Source organism: Porites lutea, chromosome 5 (genome assembly GCF_958299795.1).
Source record: "Porites lutea chromosome 5, jaPorLute2.1, whole genome shotgun sequence".
In the NCBI taxonomy this organism is placed as follows: Eukaryota; Metazoa; Cnidaria; class Anthozoa; order Scleractinia; family Poritidae; genus Porites; species Porites lutea.
The window spans coordinates 1,134,622-1,152,304 of NC_133205.1; the positions used below are offsets into that span (position 1 = coordinate 1,134,622).

Consider the following 17,683-nt stretch of genomic DNA (forward strand, 5'->3'; position numbering starts at 1 on the left):
AAGGGCTGTGTAGCAGACTACACTTTTGTCATTAAAATGTCATATTTTTGTCGGTCTTCTTTCATTAAAATGAGGAAAATGACAAAGCTCAGACAAAAATTGCAAATTAGTCACTCTGACGTCATTCGAACGCTACGGTGGTAGGCTTTTGTACATTATGCTTTTGCTTCCCTACTAAAATGCTCCACGTTAATGCTCCATTTTTCTCACTTAAATGCTCGGTCTCCCCAAAAAAGTCACTAAAATGCTCGGATAATGCTCATTATACAAACGGTTTTTTAAATTAATTTCAAAGTTAACACTTACAAAAACGTGCAAGTGTTGCAAGTGACAACGACAACGTGTACAAGTTCATAAATACAACCAAAAACCCCAGCTGTATTAGGTTTTTTGTGAATTTTGAATTTTAGTCTTCATTTTAATTTTGTTTAAAAAAGCAGGAGCTCATGGGGCATGGGCTCCTGAAAAAAGTTAATTTCTATTTTATTTTCTCGGAAAAATTAATTTTCCGGGGAAAATGCCACTAAAATGCTGGAATAATGCTCAATGCTTTTGCCTCACTAAAATGCTCGAAAAAATGCTAGCATAATGTAGAAAAGCCTATACGGTGGTTTTCACTGTCACGCCATCAAAAATAAAAATGGAAACCCTTTAATACAGAAAATCTAGAATCTGGGAAATGAAAGAAGATAAACATACAAAAAGCCTTGGCAAGAATCAGGTCTGTGTACTATTTCATATGCGAGATACTCGGAAAACGGTTTTACCCAAATTTATAAAGCATGGAGACGCCATGTTTGTGTCCCTTTCAGGGGTTGGGCAGGGAACGAAGACCTAAGACCTAAGACCCAAAAACGAAGATACCCTCAAAATCACTTTTAAATAGCTAAAACGGGTATCTCGACCTCAGATGTGTAAGAAACAAAAAGATTTTGCATTATCAATGAGATTGACCAGGGTCTTCGTTTTCTTCACTTAAACCCCCCCCCCCTCCCCCCCAAATGTAGAAAACGAAGACCCACCTCAATATCACTCAATATCACTTGGAAACGGCTCGAAACTGCTTTTTATAACGACCTCTAGGCACCAGAGGAGTGTAAGAAACAACGGCGATTATCAATTACCAAAAAATTTGACTAGGGTCTTCGTTTTTTTACATACGCCCCCCCCCCCCCCCCCCTCCTCTCCCCAAATGTAGAAAACCTACGGCTCGAAACTGCTTATAACGACTTCCAGACACTAGAGAAGTGTAAGAAACAACACGATTATGTGATTTTGGCCTGGTTGAAGAAAATCGTTCGTTATATAGAGGTTCCACTGTAGAAAAATGAATCCCGGGGGACTCCCACATGAAAGGGGCGGGGATGCTCGTCGTCTCGCTTAAGAGTGTAAATTAAGGATTTTGGTCTCAGTTACGGTGCTCTGTTCAAACCATTATATTTAGCCGTAAAGGTCTCTTTTAGGGTTGCACGCGAAGAAATATAAAAAAGTTGTGTATTTTCAATTCGTTTTACTTTTTTCAGTTTAAAATGATCTCTTTTAGGGGTCAAAAAGGTTGGGCCACGCCCAAATTGGTCTCCTTTTGTGGTTTAATTCAAAATTCCCGACGAGCATCCCCGCCCCTCTCATATGGGAGTCCCCCCCCCGGAGATGAATGCGGTGATTGTTATAAACATTGTTTGTTCATGTTTTGTTAACGTTCTTTAGTGTTGCCGCTGTTGTTGTGGTTGCTTGAGGTTTCTGTCGTCATTAATAAAGACGTAACATCGAACAGAGACTTAAGACTCGTGTTTTTCAGATAACAAGAGGCTCAAAGTAGCCTATACTCATGCGCATTCTCGAAATTCCTTTGCCACCAATGAAGTAAACAGAATGCAGACCAATGCATGTCAACGACTAGCCTGTACTATTGTAAACTGTTCCCCATTTTCATTTCCTTGCACGTCTTCATAACCATAACACAGGGCTTTCAACTCTCCCAGATAATCCGGGAGACTCCAGAGTTTGAAGCGTTTCTCCCGGTCTCCAGATTAGAGTCTGAAATCTCCCGGATGATCGCCGAAGTTTGCCATTTTTTTGTAGATTCGACTTTCTGACAATTAAATTTCAAATATTTTGCGTTGTTTGAGCTACTGTTAACATCAAATGTTTCCTCACAAAATCCGGTATGCCATTGTAATGTAAGCAATAACGTACGAAAGTCGAGGAGGGTCTTCCGACTTCCGACTTCCGACTTCCGACTTCCGACTTCAGACTTCAGACTTAAGACTTCATACTTCAAACTTCAGACTTCCGACTTGACAAAGTTCGAACTCCGGATTTCTGATTTCTGACCGTTGAGACTCAATGCTGCATGGTTAGACTTCTGACCTCCCACTTCCCACTTCTTACTTCCCACTTCCCACTTCTGACTTCCGACTTGCCACTTCCCACTTCCGATTTCCGACTTCCGATTTCCAACTTCCGACTTCCCACTTCAACTTCCCACATCTGACTTCCCACTGCCGACTTGAACTCCTCTGTCGGGCTCGATTGCCGCTCGATCCGCCACGCTGGTATTAATACTTAAGGTCAAGGCTCAGTAGAAAGAACGGCTGTACCGCTCTAGCCACAAAAGAGAACAACTAAAGTTGCTCTTGTAAAAGCAACTAAGAACAAAGCCAATCAGGCAAGTGATGAGGTTCGCTTGGGGAACTGAAATTATGGTCTTGCTTGATCACAAAGTGGCAACAGTGAAAACAAAACAGTCCAAACACTGTTAAGCTTATTAAAAACCTATAACCAAGGAAGGAATTACGCGCTCCAGTCAAAAGACTCACATTTTCTTTAGAAAAACACTAAGCTGGATTCTACTGAGTCACAATGCATTCTCCCATAGTTAATAGAGGGGTCCCCTCTACTAACTATGATTCTCCATAGTTGATTTCATTTTAAGCTGCACTTCAATCTTATAACTTTGGATTTGTAAATCACTATCCGTGATAATTTAACATCCTGCAAAGAAAACTAACGAGCTGGACCTTGCGTGATACAGCATTGCAAATTGACGGACTAAAAACAGTCACATAGTTATTCAGGTCCAGAAAGCGCTTTGGAGAAAATTAGAGCCCTTACTCGGCCTTAATACTGAAAGCTTTAAAGAATATGCTCTTGCATCGATATCAGAGGGCAAATCCGGCCGAATGGAAACAAAAACCACAGTAAATCGATATGTCCGATATGTGTGCCATTACCTCTGAATGTGAAATAGGCGGCTTAACCAAAACCTTCTAGAGCATAATCTACCCAGCAGAAGGGAAAAAAACCCTTTTGAACAAGCAGCATTTTAGCATAAGGTAAAAGTCGTGTAGGCCTATCACCGCCTTTCAGTGGTACGGAACTTGGAAGTTGGAAATCAGAAGTGGGAAGTTGGAAGTCGGAAGACGGAAGACCCTCCTCGGCTTTCGTAATAGTGTGATTGGTGGGAAGAAAACCAGTTAGGTCAAATGTTACAATTCCAACAACACTGTAAATATATTTTCTATGCTGTACAAATCTCTCGTAAGGCCAGTCTTAGAATACGCAGCACAAGTCTGGAGCCCTTATCTCGAGAAGGACATCCATTTATAATAACTTGAATGTGAAGAGCTTCGAGAATGGCCCTAATTAAACCAACGTAAAGGAGAGATGTCTTACGAAGAGCAATATATGCCAGCGGCTTAAGTGGCCTACTTCATCCGGCCGTAGGAATTATCTATATTTAATCGAATGTTACAAGATTGTCTTTGATTATTATCATAGTAACTTTGATTATTTTTTGTAATTCACTACTACTAAATCTACAAGGGCAAATCATTCTTAAAAACTTTATGTCAAATCAACAAGACTAAATTGTTATAAACAATCATTTTTCATTAGAAAAGTCAAGTTCTGGAACGATTTACCTAAAGACATAGTTGAAGCTGATAGTCTTCTATTATTTAAATCCAAGCTAAAATGTTATCTCAATGTTTAACTAATAATTGCCATTTAGCATTATTGTAGTTGTTATTATGATATTCTTATCTTTTTATTTATTTACGTATTATTTTGGGAAGTTTTAACGTAGGGGTAACTTCCGTTTCAAGTTGACCTTTTTTAACTTCTAAACTCCTTGTATATATTTTATGCACCCTGTATAAATTATGTATGTAGTCTATGAACAGAATTTCGTCAAATTTTAATGATTAGATTTTAAGATATAAATAGGCCCCGCTTGTTAATATTGCCCGTGATCGAAAGTCAATACTGCACAAGCGCTTTCACATTGCTCCCTAAGTGCGCATGCTCAACGCGCTGAGATCACGCGATATCTCAGCGGATGTTAGGGCAGTTCTAAAGGAACTGTGTTCAGCTACCTTAAGCCACGATGAGACAAAACAGGGACGATAAATTTGCAATAGGAGATTATTACGTTTTGAAGCTTAATTAAATACCAGACGCGGTTGTTTAAACTTTGGATAGCGCTATGGTTATCGACTGGATAGAAGTAGCGCTATCGACGGCACCCTGTGAAAACTGGGGCCAGTCACCGCAAAACGTATTTTGATCAGCACTGGTATAGCTTGTTTCGAAAGGCTTTTTCTATTCGGGTTGTAAAGCCCCTGGAACAGGAACTCACAACAACAACGCTTACATTGAAACATGCCTTTTTTTGTTGTTTTATTGACTTTCCTACCACAAAATGCTGCAGGATGTAGAATGCTCTGAACAAAATTAACTAGCAATTAATTTGTTTACATAATAGACCAGCTATTTCTATTGCTAGAAGGCAACAAACCAGAGCTAGCTGATTTGAATTTATTTCATTTAAGTACTACAAGTGGTACTAGAGCTTTACTATTACTTCGAGTGATTCCACTGAAATGAGTGTTAACATCATTGTAAGCGTGAAAGCAGGTTATTTCAGATAAACTACATAAACTTTTTTACAAAGACAAATACCCAACAAAATCCAGTAAGGAAATATGTTAACATTGTTGTAAAAAATAAACTCTCACAAACAAACAGCAACAAGTGATGAACAATCGACAAAAATTGACAAAAGGGAAGAAACCTACGCTATGACAAGTCAACGCTCTTTTCATGTAGGCCAAAGTTTTCATTCGCGTTAAAAAAAGTTTTCCGAAATAACCGGACAAATAACCTTGACAGAACAGTCTCCCACGCACACCGTGAAATGTCTCGTCACATAACGCTTCTTTTGCGTGACGAGACAAAGACTGTAACGGCTGCGAGGAGACTGGAACACAACGTCAGTCTATGCAGTAGTCACTAGCCTCAAACAATTACTGTATATGTTGGCTTTTTGAAAGTTTCTCTAGTACGGAGACATTGAGAGTCACTTGGCTATCCAAATGTTAAATAAAACAAGCAAAAGGTATTTGATTCTTCTTAATTCCTAGGACCTACTCGTAAGACTTTAATAATAACGGCACGCAAGAGCTGAAGCAATGTTTTACAAATTGTTATAATGCCTAAACTCAAAATAGAACGTTACGAGGAAATTTACTTATTACCACTAAATTTTTGTTTTCACCTTGCTAAAATTAACACTTCTCAGGAAATTTGTCGTTAAAAAATATTGCCCGAAAAGGGGAGGGGGGGGGGGGGGGGGGGAGAGGGGCGGCCAACAGAAACAACCACATCAAATATTTAATCCAGCCAGTTGTTGTAAGCACCGGTTCTCCCCTTACCTAGGGTGCACGTCATTGATGTTAATGACAATATCAATATATATATACAAAATGAAGGACAAAACTGTCAGAGGGATCTTACTTAACCCGTGAAAAAAGTAGTAAATTACTCGGCTCTATTATTTACTAATTCCATTGTCTTCTTTTGTTTACTTGAAGCTGTTTGGCATCAGTTGTAAGCTGCTGTTTCACGGAAAATTATACTTGAACGATTTGTGACTGGCTAAAAAAACTGTTGCATCACGTTTTGAAATGAACCAAAAGACTGAAACCAGTGACGGCTTGTAACAGACGCCACATAATTTTCCCGCGCTTTTTGCCAGCCTTGTAGATTGGATTCGAGCTCTGATTGATCCACTCAGAGTTTCTACGTCTCTTGTAAACGTCGTTACCATAGTAATTACTTTCCTTAGCTCTCAGTGAAAAATCACTTTAACGATATAAAAAAATACTTGATGATATACTACCACTAAAACATGGCATTAAAGACACGTAAAGATGTTACCATTTACATTAGCTGCGTAAAGGGGTCATTGAGGGCGCTCGGGGGGGGGGGGGGGTTAGCGCGTGCGCGCGGAGAGCGAGACACGCGAGAGAAAGCAGAAGAGAAATTATTTATTCCTTCCTTCCTTCCATCCTCGCGCGCCGCGCGTCGTGCTTGTGCCTTGAGGCCTGCCTTAGAAGCGTCCCAGCAATGACTGCTGTGCAAGCTACACTCACATCCTCAATGACTTCAACTCATGCATATGTAGACTAGTCTCACTGAAGACTAGACTCTAACAAGACAGATAAGTTCCTCTTCTAGCTTCGATTATAGTTTTCCTATCAAAAACTGCCACACTTAGGGTAATTCACTGTAGCTGCATTAATGTTTGAGAACAGGGTTGGATATTGTGACTTGGCTGCCAGAAGAGATGATGGGTAAACTGTTCTTTAGGTGGTACTCAACAAGCTCTTGAACACTTGAAAACTCGCGATCTTTGGTACGGACCTGAAATTAGGTGAAGATGGGTTTCACAAACAGGTATTTGAATTTTTTTTGACGAAACTATTGCATGTAAACCAGCAATTTTCTAGCCTGCGAAAACATCCGTTTCTCCTCGATAAGAGAGGATTTAAACAGGGTTAAAAGTAATCTGTCTAATAGATATGCTGATATAAAACAATTATTCATAACGTCTTAAACATTATTTCGTTTTCAGATTTCGCCATTTACTTTGCAAAAACATCATTCAGTGTTCGATTCCGGCTGGAATGGTCCGCAGAACAGTCTCAGTTTGTAGTAACTCAAGAAAAAGGAGCTTTAAATTTCGGTTAAATAAACAGTGTTGACGAACACACTATCAACAGGAGCAGATCATGGAACTGTTCACGGTTTTAGACTGGGGCAAGCTCTCCAGGGGGTACGAGGGGTGGGGTAGGGAAGAGGGAAAACCCCGCCGCCAGAGCGCTCGGGAGAGCTTGCTCGCAGGCTAACGCGGTTTATATACAAATATTTATTTCACTGTAAAGGAGCATATCACAGTACCTTGCCCTGTGGGTCAACCAACAATAAATGCCGCGGTTGGCTGTTTTGAACTCCAGACAGGACATACTGTCCAGCCTTTGACTTGCTCTCTCTCACTAAGAAGTCGCCTTCGTCTTCCAACAGCAACTCGGCTTCAGCGCGGGACATGGGACCGTGGTACCAGACCTCCATCTCCAAAGGAATGGGTTCCTGGGCTGTGGCTAAAAACAAATGAATTTAACATGATCTTTAGACTACAAGAAAGACCAAATTTCGTGCAAAATCTCTCACAGCTCCACCAGTTCTTGCTATAGTTCGCGGAAATTGAATGTCAATTATTTTTCTCCTGAAAATGTCCTTTTCTCCTACCAATTCGCTGTCAACCCACTGGCCACCGCCCTCCAATAATTGCATGCTTAAAGGAGCTGTATCACGAAAATAAAACAGTCGGAACTTCCATAAAACTGAGTGAAACGTAAAAATAACAGCTCAAATCATTTCAAGAAGGTATATACAAGACAGCAAATAAAAAAGGAGACACGGATGAACAAACCTGAAGAAGATTGAAACGGATTGCAATATTGTGGTTTTTGAAAACTTATTAGCCTGACAGTTTTTAAAGTTCATTTTTGTTTTTTGTAACGTTTGATCTAATGCTTGGGCGACATACTTGTTTGGCAGCTGGAACCTGTGCCTTGGTCAACTTCAAAAAGCTCGATTCATCAAATAATACGCTAACTATCACGCATTTAAAGTTAGAAAAATACCGACATCTTACTTTCGCTGACTGCAGGGAGTTCCTGTTTTACTGATCTGCTAGCAGCATATGGTTTGGGCTTAGGCGGTGGCTTTTTTTTGGCAGCCTGTGGGCTCATGTAGTCCTGGCTGGCAGGATTTGTTGCCACCGAAGGAGGAGACTGAGGGGGAGGTTGGACCTCTCTATCAAACATTGCCCATCCTTCTTCATGTCGACATGTGAAAAATAAAGTTAAAGTCACATTAAGCCACAATACACTCCTAGGACAGAAATCACTGGGACTGGCACTTGCTGTCTATTTTTCAAAAAGGCAGGGACTGGCAATAAAGAGAGCTTTCAAAAAATTACCGAAATTTCTAAGCATGGAGGAATAGAGCAAAAAAGTTTAGAAATGAGCCATGCAGCCTGAAGTAAGGTGGACCAGAAAATTCTGGAAAGAAATAATCAGCAACTGGTCCTCAAGCTCCCAATCAAGTAAAAAAAGCTGCTCCATTTTAGGGAGAATTCCCTCTCTCTTGACTGAAGTTCTAATCTCCCTCATGATCCAGGAGTTACATTACTAGGAAAATCGTATTTAGATCAATTAAGAGGCGACACTGGGCAGCTTTACCAGAGCAAGCAAGACTTGTCCTAAAGCTTACAGATAGTACTGGTTTGGCACAAGAAGAAGGTAGTCCATACACAGGAAAGCCATTTTCAGAGGACAGGAGATTAGCAGGTAAAACAATTTAACAGATTGTACACACACCTGATCCATCCATAGGAGAATTGGGGTTATCATACAGTGATGAATCTTTTGGGTCACCTGGATGTTCCTCCAAGCTGTCATTCCTTTGAGGTACCTTTGGAGCTGCCAGAGGATTCTCATAAAATGCTACTTTATCAGGATCCTCATAGCATGGGCCAGCGGCAAATGGAAGACTGGCAGTCTGACCAGCTATACCGTTACGGTTACCAAAGGCACCTGAGGTCGCTAATGCATTATCATAATCACTTATACCTGCAACAGTAAAATGAAAAAACTCAAATGATAAGAAATTCAAAGAACCGATTTGAAAAATATTGGAAAGTAATGGCTCCATGTAGCAGTACTTCCTAACAGGTTTAGGCACTTGAATGGTCACACCACCGGATTTCATTCACATTTTTACAAGTCAGAACTGCATAAACATATTGTTGTCAAAGAGGTCGACAATAAAAAATGATAATAATATTTTAAATACATGTACATGGTTAATAAATATAAATAAATGTGTGCTGATCTGCAGGAAATAAGATTTAACTCCTGTGAAGGTCTTTCTGGGCACCTCAATCAAAAATGTACACCACAATCAAATACTAGAAACAGACTTGTCTGCTTTAATTTGTATTAGATTTCATTTCAGATCTGTAGGATATTTATTGAGAAGCTAAATCATCAAAGAACATTTGATAAAAAATAACACTTGACTGCTCTATAACAAACAAAGTCAAAGTTCCTTTTCTCTTCCCAGCTGTATTGCACATTGAAACTGGCTATCCTTGCTCCATTCTATGCTCTTCCTAATAACCATGAAAAAAACATGGCCAACTAACACTTTATCTTTCAAAGACATCTGATTGTCCTACCTGCAGGCATTTGTCTGTTAGTGTAAGTCTTAGATGACCTGGGGACATCATAACCATGTCCTACGCTTGCTTTGTTTGGGTTGTCGTAAGTGTCAAAGCCACCTGTTGCATTGCTTCTCAAGGCCATGTATCCTCCTGGATTAGCATTAGCAGTTTGATATGTGGATGGTAGCTGCAGTAAATTGAACACCGTAAACTGACGCACAGTTGTAAGCCCGGGCTTATACATCTTCTTAAGGGTTTTTAGGAGGGCTTATATAGAGGATATAACACGGGGGCACGAAGATATGAATTTTATTTTCGAGTGGCAAAACAATATTTTACGAACGAGCTGCATTGTTTTTGCCACGAGAAATAAAATTCATATCTTCAAGCCGCCGTGTAATATTCTTTTTATTATATAGACAAAAAGATATCGATAAAATAATAGAGGGAAATTACCGAAATTATGTCATCGATAAACTCACGTGTGAGATTATGGAAAATAAACCACTCGGGTCCCGGATGTAGGTTTTATGAATTTTACGAGTGGTATATTTTCCAGTAAAACACTCGTGTCTATATAATAAAACCTAATATCCGAGGAAAGCTGCTAACGAGACTAAAAAAAGCACTTCAAAACAAGTTAGGGCAGTGCGGATCAAAATATGTTATGCATTTACTGGTTTTGAAATTAGGCTTCAAATTAGGTCATAATAAATTGAATTCATTTCAATACAAGGGGAGACTACATCCAGGGGACTTATTTAATTGGATGTAATTTTTTTGTTTACAGGCAAAATGGCCTTTAAATAAAGGGGCGGGGGGGGGGGGGTTGTACGTGGGAGGGGACAGTTTTTTTATCTGTACCAAAACAAAGACGTTGAAGCAATCATTAGCATACTGGGTTTAGAATAATCTAACTTTAAAATAGTTGTCTGATTGTCCCGGACAACCAAACTAATTTTGAATTTTGACATGGGGCAACAAAATTATGTTAAGTGGTTTCGCACTGGCTAACATATCTGTCATAGCACCCAAATGATCCTAAAGTTGAATGATGAATATCACAGCTTTTCATGTTCGAAGATTTAACAATAACAAAAGTGATATGAAAGAAAAACACACACTGAAGGCTTTTCCCTTCCAACCTCCTTGTTTTGCGATGCATTTAGTCTAAGTAGCCTGTTGTGCTATAACCAGCAATTTTGACATAGTTTTATGAGTTGGGGAACTCAAGACACAGAAGTAAAATGTGCACCCTGAATTATATACGACCATTTTTTGCAATTCTGATCTGAGAGCAATTTTGTTTAAATCACCTGTACATGGTATCCATCATTCTTAGGCTGTTCATACTCCATTTCATAAGTGTGGTCTTCTCCCTCGTCAAATATTGACTCAGAAAACCTGAACAAATAAACACAGTCAGTCACACAATGTTGCTTGTTCATTGCTCTGACAGTAAATCCAGAATAAACAATGGGGGAGTTTGGTTCAACAGGTTTATAGTACCCTACAGTTCCCATAAAAAAAATTAAAGATACATCTAGCTCTGACTTTCATTCTGAAAATAGTACAAAAAAAGGAAATAAATCTGTCATTTTTCAGTGCCCACATGTATTTAACAATGCATTTTCATATATATATATCTCCTCACCTTTCTGGGACTTCAGTGGCAAGTGGAGGGTTCTGTAAAAACATTTTAAAACGAATCTCAAATGCTTGTCCAATGGTATTGATCACATCATATGCTAGTCCCCCACCACAGTCAACAACAAAACAAGCTGTTCAAAACAAAAATAAGAAAGGCAAAGATTAACTGATTCTCACCAAGATGAAGAAAGGTGAGCAAGATAACACCATACAAGGTAAAAACTACACCTCAAATGGAGACTTTTTCAAAAAAAAAAAAAAAACAGACCAGATTATTTGGGAAAAATATTAATGTACAGAATGAGATCATTTTAAGTTAAGATTTATTTTTATCAAAGTAAAACTTGTCTCTAGCTAAGAATCATAATGCTTTTCTTCACCGTATTGAATTCATGGTGTCTTCTGTCTCCTTTAATATTGATCAATAAATTTAGGACTTAGGATTCATTTAATTGCCAAATCTCCAGGTGGGGACACCTTTTATCTTGTAACCACCTCTCATATGCCAACAACTATCCAAACTGTTACATTCAAATTACAGTCAACTCCCTTTATAGCAGACACTGTAGAGACCTCGAGTTAGTGTCCTCATTGTAGTGAGAGTCCATTATAGCAGGAGTTTGTTCCAGTCAAACGTCTTCAATTTACTTTTGCCTGGGATTAAGCTGCTGTCCGTATCATCGAGGTGTGCGCTACAGCAGGGTGCGCGCAAGGCAAGAGTTGACCGTATACAATATATTTTTTAGGGTGCATAGTTTTACACATACCTCGTCCATTTATGGAATCTTTTGCCACGTATCCTATCATATCAATACAGTCCTATAAGAAAAATATTGAATATCATAAGTATATTAGCGTGCAAAGAAAGTCATGTCTGATAGATTTTTGCAATTGGGCTAGTGAATTGTGTGCTAAACTTGCCCAATGGGCAATATTTTTCGCCCCAATAATAATAAAATAAATGGAAAGGAACCTCAATTTAAGTAAACCTCATTATACTAAACATATTTTTTTGGTACACTGGCGGCCCTTGGTTTTATCAAGGCCCCACTGTTTGGATATTTATGTGCCCAGCCCAGACAACCCAGATAAGCGAATAGGACTTGACTGGAGCCTGAAATAATACATTATACAAAGTACCAAGTACCTTTTCTCCACCACTAGCAAATGAAATTCCTTGCATGTCATGATTGGCAATTACTCGTCCATTTTCAATGCTTGTTAACTTGATGCCTTCTGACGATACCATCATATTGACACTCATACCTGAATGCCCCATACCAGGAACGTCTAATGAAATAATAATCAAACAAACTATCAAAACCATACACAGGATCAGGGATACATGAACATATTAGTGGTCGTCTGCAGTGTTCAATCTAGGCTGCGTTTTTGCGTCATTTACGCAGAATATTCTATTCTGACGCAAAATGAAATGATCGTGGGGTCATACTGACGCAAAAAAAAGAAACAAACAAAAACCCCCCAAAATAAGTTTTCTCGTATATAAGTACTTCCAAAGCAGCAGGCAATAATAAAAGTAAATTTAAAAACAAATATGTGTGCTTACTAGCCTTATATGAACGCGCAAAATCGCGAAATTTCAGACTACGTTTGTACGAGTACTTTTTGTGTCAGGTGTTCCAATTCCGAGAGATGCTAAAAAGTTGTAAAAATATACTGGTAGTGTATAGCATAATAGGGATATTGCCAGTTTTTCGAAGTTTATTATTATCATAATAATTTGACCCAGACCATTTTTGAAATGACCCAATTTAAAATGTCACGTGGGACATTTGACCCACTTTCCATAATTTCTAGATTGAACACTGTCGTCTGAGATGACCATTACATCATTTGGACAAGTATGATAACTCAAAAACTCATCCAGTGGACAACTAACTTTTGAGGATTTTTTTTTTTATTTGACACTTCCAAGACCTTACATGCAGTTTGGCTTTCTGCCCAACCACAAAAGCTCAACCAAGAGCCTATATGCACTGCAAAGTTTGTCAAGAAGCTTCCAAACTGGACCAAAGTATTCTTGTGAAAAATGTATTTGTGGAGTATTGCACTTCGTGTCAATCAAGATCAATAAAAAGTCCTCAATTTCCCTGAAGACAGATGCAATTCTCACGGCCTAGTCTCAGTCCAAACTGCTCTTGAATTACATCTCATATGTCAAATTCTCTCCTCATTTTAAAAGACATCCAGGCATTCCTAGTGGAGCCTGTGGAAACGCAGTGTGTCACAGCTAGTGCCATGCTTTACTTTGTGAAGAAAGCTTAGCAAAGATTGATGCGAAAGATGTCGAGCTTTTCTGGAACAGGTCATCCATGAATTCTATCACTTGAAAGCATTGCTTACCTTGAAACAAGTGAATACTTCAGTAAAAACTTCGATGGTGAGGCTATAAACTGGTCAGGTGTTGTAACCTTTCATTGTATACAAATGATGTTTTCTGGCATACTGACTGTATATTTCAACTGTAAGTACTTTCCTTAATGTACGCGCAAGTTACTAGAGTGCCTTCTCGGGATCTCCCCTTTGGGGGCAAAAAGTAAATACCCTAAAGAATACTTCTCCATCGATAAAGAAGAAAGTGAAAAACTTTTAGCAAGGAAATCCTGTTTCATGTAGAATTAATCACGTTCTCATTTCCTATCTAATCTCCAAGCAAGCGAGACTAAACACTTTTAACAGCGTTCTTGTTAGACAAAACAACAAGTGCTTATTCCAGGTCATAAAGCAAGGCACAAAAGGCAGTTACCTCCTAAAAGCTTTTGTATGTTCTTTGCAGCCTACAAACAAGAGTAAAATGACACTTAAGTGACATGGTAACAAAATACATTGATACAGTAATAATAATATTACAAAAACCCACTCTCCCAAATCCCAATTCCAATCTCAATTAATTTGACCATGAATGGTAGATTAATAACCATTATATGTGGATGTGCTACCTCAAAATCATAATTATTTCTTTAGGATAAACTAAGGTAAAAAGCATAGTTTTATCTTTAACCTTCTTTCTTCTTCCTAAATGATAGCCAGCAGCTTCAGAACATCGTAATATGGCTTCCCTTTAACAAGAAAACAACATGTATATTAATCAAATGAGTTACGGCTATAATCATAGCAGTAATCTTAAAGGTGTTCACATTCACAAGAAAGAGATGAAAAAAAATAGGCTTTACAAGAATTCAAACCATGATAATGCAATGGGCCTAGATACATCACTTATAATCCAATAATTGAGCTACACCAAACCAACGTGTTTTGTGCATTTGCAGACCCAATAGACCTTTGTCACACAGTGGCCATTTTGTCTTAGGAGATTTGAAAAGCTTTGTTTAGGTATGGCTAGTCTCGTAGAGAGAACGAGGCCAGCATAAACAAAGCTTTTCAAATTTCCTGAGACAAAATGGCTGCGCGTGACAAAGGACAATAACAGTGGTAAATTTTCAATTTGAATAAAAGAACATTCATTCCATGTGAGCCGAGTTATGGTTGGATCCTTACTGTGCTCTTCTCAACACTTGCAGTTACAAAAACAAACACACAAGATTTCAAATCCACGGCTTCATTTACAGCTTGGACTTATCAGCACCTCATCTTCAGGGGCTCTTTATAAGATACCAAAATGACTTTCATTCTGGAATGAGTTTTGTTCTCGAGTAAAGTTTGTACTGCATTCACATGATAGAATTGAATGTCTCCGGAACAAAGTCTAAGCAAGTTGTTCCAAAATGAAAGTCATTCTGGTATCATCTGAATAGCCCCTCACATTCAGTAAAAAATGATCAAAATTAGGGTTAACAAACATATATCTCATGCAGCCAGCTTTTACTTTCTAAACTTTCAATTCTTAATCAACAACTGAAAAAAAGGCTGCAAATTCCTTCCTGTGAGCAATTTTGCTTTCAGTTGCAGAAAGATGCATTAATAACACGGTAAGCTCTATTTAATAATAACATGGGGGCAGCAACTTTTCTTTTGAGTAATATAGCAACTTAAAGCTAAACTGAGAAGAATTTTTAGTATGTCATATAGTTGCTATGGAAACTCATCATGCTATTAAAGAAAAAGACAAGCAATTCAGGGGTAATTTGACATTTGCATGATTACTTAAGCAATAAAATTACAAGAAAAGTAGTATGGTTCCTGTGTTTAAAGTGCTTAACATGGGACTGTGCAGTGTGACCCCTAGCAGTTAACATTTAACCCAAGAAAACAAGAAAATTTTAACTTATGAAACTGAGCACAAGCCTTATGTGCGGGCTGGGCTGTCATTAAGGGCCACAGGCGGGGGATTTCCCACAGCTACTATGAACATGATCCCTGACTGCTTATTGGCAGGCGTGGTCTCGAGAGACAAAGCTTGTCCACTCTTGTTAATCCGTAGTGGAACTGCAACGTCTTGTGTGGCTGTGTAGGCCAATGTGCAAGTGGCAGTTTCTACTACACATGACGCAAATGAAGTTGGACGAGGGCAGAGTGAAGCTGCTTTTGCAGCCCACTTCTCTTCAGCTTTCTGGTGATGTTTCACATCTGCTTTCTCGATTCCCTCTTTCACTGTCCATCTCTGGCAGTCACAATCACCAACGGCAACTATCCAGTTGTTGGGATCAATTTCACAATGCCTCCTTGAACCGCAAAGTGCATGTGTTTCCTGACTCCTGTCCTCAACTGTCCATACAGAACTTCCTTGGGAATACGTCTATCCTCTATCCCAAAAAGTTTCCAAGGAAAATAGAAGAAAAATAGAACCAAACAAATTTCCTATGTGTTTCCTTACCTGCCAACTTAAAAACTTAATGACAGCCCTGCATATTGGTACCCTGGATTTTGCAGGTTCAGATCCTTTAGGCTCCATGCAATATTTCTCTTACAGCTCAATTTTGTAAAAATATTGAACTGGATCTGGCAACTGTATCATTGCAAGAGTACTTCAGTGCTCACAAACAGCAGGCAGCTGAGAAAGATTTTTACCCCCCTGATTAAATTATTTCTCAGTGACTTGGGTATACTACGACTTTCAAATAAACGTCAGAAATAGGCGTAAAAAAAAAAACAAAGTTAGCACAATGAGAGAATACTTCTCCCAATGTAATTGACACCTAATTTATGAGCGTTTCAAATCGCTTTGCGATTTTTCTTCTTCATAGCTCAGAAATAACGTCAAACAATCCATACCTTGTTACTTGCTGCCGCATATCGTACTGAAGAGTTCGCATGGACTTTAAAACTTGCAAACAGCCAACATACTGATCAGGAAAAATATAATATTAGCAAAGGAAGTAACATTAATTATAACTTGACAAAGAATTCCGCGCCAGTACTTCGAAATTGAATACGCTTGTTGACGTTTGAATTTGATTTACTTCTAGACTCGGCGTAATCTGACTGCAGAGTAACATAGTCGTAAATTTCCTGCGCATAGTAAATTTTTAAGTCCCTAGATAAGCTTAAAATCACAAGACAGTGAGCAACGAACAGGCAGCTTTATATTGTACCAACTGGAAACGGCAAGCTTTACATGTAACTCAACTCACTTTGACAGCGTAGCAAACACCGCCTTCCATCAATGAATTGTCAGAATGAAGCCATCCTCTTTTAGGCTTGTGGACAAAGCTTCCAGTCTTCGTCCATTCTGCGGAGGGATCTGTGGGCTTTTTCCTGCCAAACATTTTTGATTTTGTCACTGTCTTTAACCGGAGGCCATTACCATAAGATTACAAGACTTCCTGCACTGTGAGCAATCCCACAATGCTCTTCTGCGTTGGTTTCAGTGTGCAAAGTGGGTGTGGCAGTGAGGGGGTACATTACCCCGGGCCCTGATGGAGTTTAATCTGATATTCGGCCACCGTATAATACGAAGCGCAAAAGCAAAGACAATATAATATTTATCTTCATTGCTAAGATATATAATGCGGACACACCCGGTTGTAGGAAAGTTTCTTGTAACTTGACGTGGTTGGAAAGTGGTACAGCCTTTCATTAAAATCACAATCTCTTTTCGAGCCTAAAAAGTCTGAAAAATAAAATTTACGTCTGAGGCTAGCCACGTATTTGGCGAAGGTATAAATGATTTGAATTCTTCTTACTACTTCTGTATAGCTCTATCTCGTAACATGTGTTTATCTGATAAGGAGAAACAGCTTGTTCTATCATTCACTTCTGATTTCGTAGCGTTGTCATACAGAAAACAATTAATAAATCACATTTACAGCATGCTTCCAAATCAACATGAGATTTTGAATTATGCTCGAGCTAGTAAACGAAAAATTCATCAATTTTTTCATTTCATCGTTTTTGTTCGATGAAAAATGCGAAATAAAAATCAAACACTTGCAATTTGCATTTGCAAGGCACAATAATATTTTTACACCAACTTCATTTCCAAGCAACTAGTTTTCTAAGATTTAACAAAAATCAGTCGTTAATGCAAAACCAAAGCCT

At 38.7% G+C, this 17,683-nt stretch overlaps 1 protein-coding gene across 2 annotated transcripts; it reads right to left on the bottom strand.

The window, feature by feature from the left end:
* Positions 1 to 4,650: 4,650 nt before the first annotated feature.
* Positions 4,651 to 16,972, bottom strand: LOC140937007 (SHC-transforming protein 1-like). Of its 2 annotated transcripts, none has more exons than XM_073386525.1 (13): positions 16,777 to 16,972; positions 16,418 to 16,488; positions 14,247 to 14,304; positions 13,992 to 14,022; positions 12,369 to 12,511; positions 11,989 to 12,040; positions 11,226 to 11,352; positions 10,888 to 10,975; positions 9,587 to 9,758; positions 8,727 to 8,978; positions 8,000 to 8,179; positions 7,243 to 7,442; positions 4,651 to 6,705 (listed from the first exon to the last, which is right to left on the bottom strand). In XM_073386525.1, exons 1-13 carry the CDS (start codon positions 16,909 to 16,911, stop codon positions 6,580 to 6,582), a joined length of 1,635 nt encoding a protein of 544 aa, XP_073242626.1. In that variant the 5' UTR covers positions 16,912 to 16,972; the 3' UTR covers positions 4,651 to 6,579. The 2 variants fall into 2 exon arrangements, with proteins under 2 accessions (XP_073242626.1, XP_073242625.1); XM_073386524.1 differs by having other exon boundaries at positions 8,000 to 8,182.
* Positions 16,973 to 17,683: the final 711 nt, after the last annotated feature.

Bases quoted from the DNA above. Each gene is read 5' to 3' on its own strand.
- LOC140937007 (XM_073386524.1), bottom strand. From the start codon at position 16,911: ATGTTTGGCAGGAAAAAGCCCACAGATCCCTCCGCAGAATGGACGAAG. The intron at 16,489-16,776 runs GTGAGTTGAGTT...TTTCCTGATCAG, and splicing joins GTGTTTGCTACGCTGTCAAA to TATGTTGGCTGTTTGCAAGT. The intron at 9,759-10,887 runs GTGATTTAAACA...AATTTACTGCAG, and splicing joins ATGATGGATACCATGTACAG to CTACCATCCACATATCAAAC.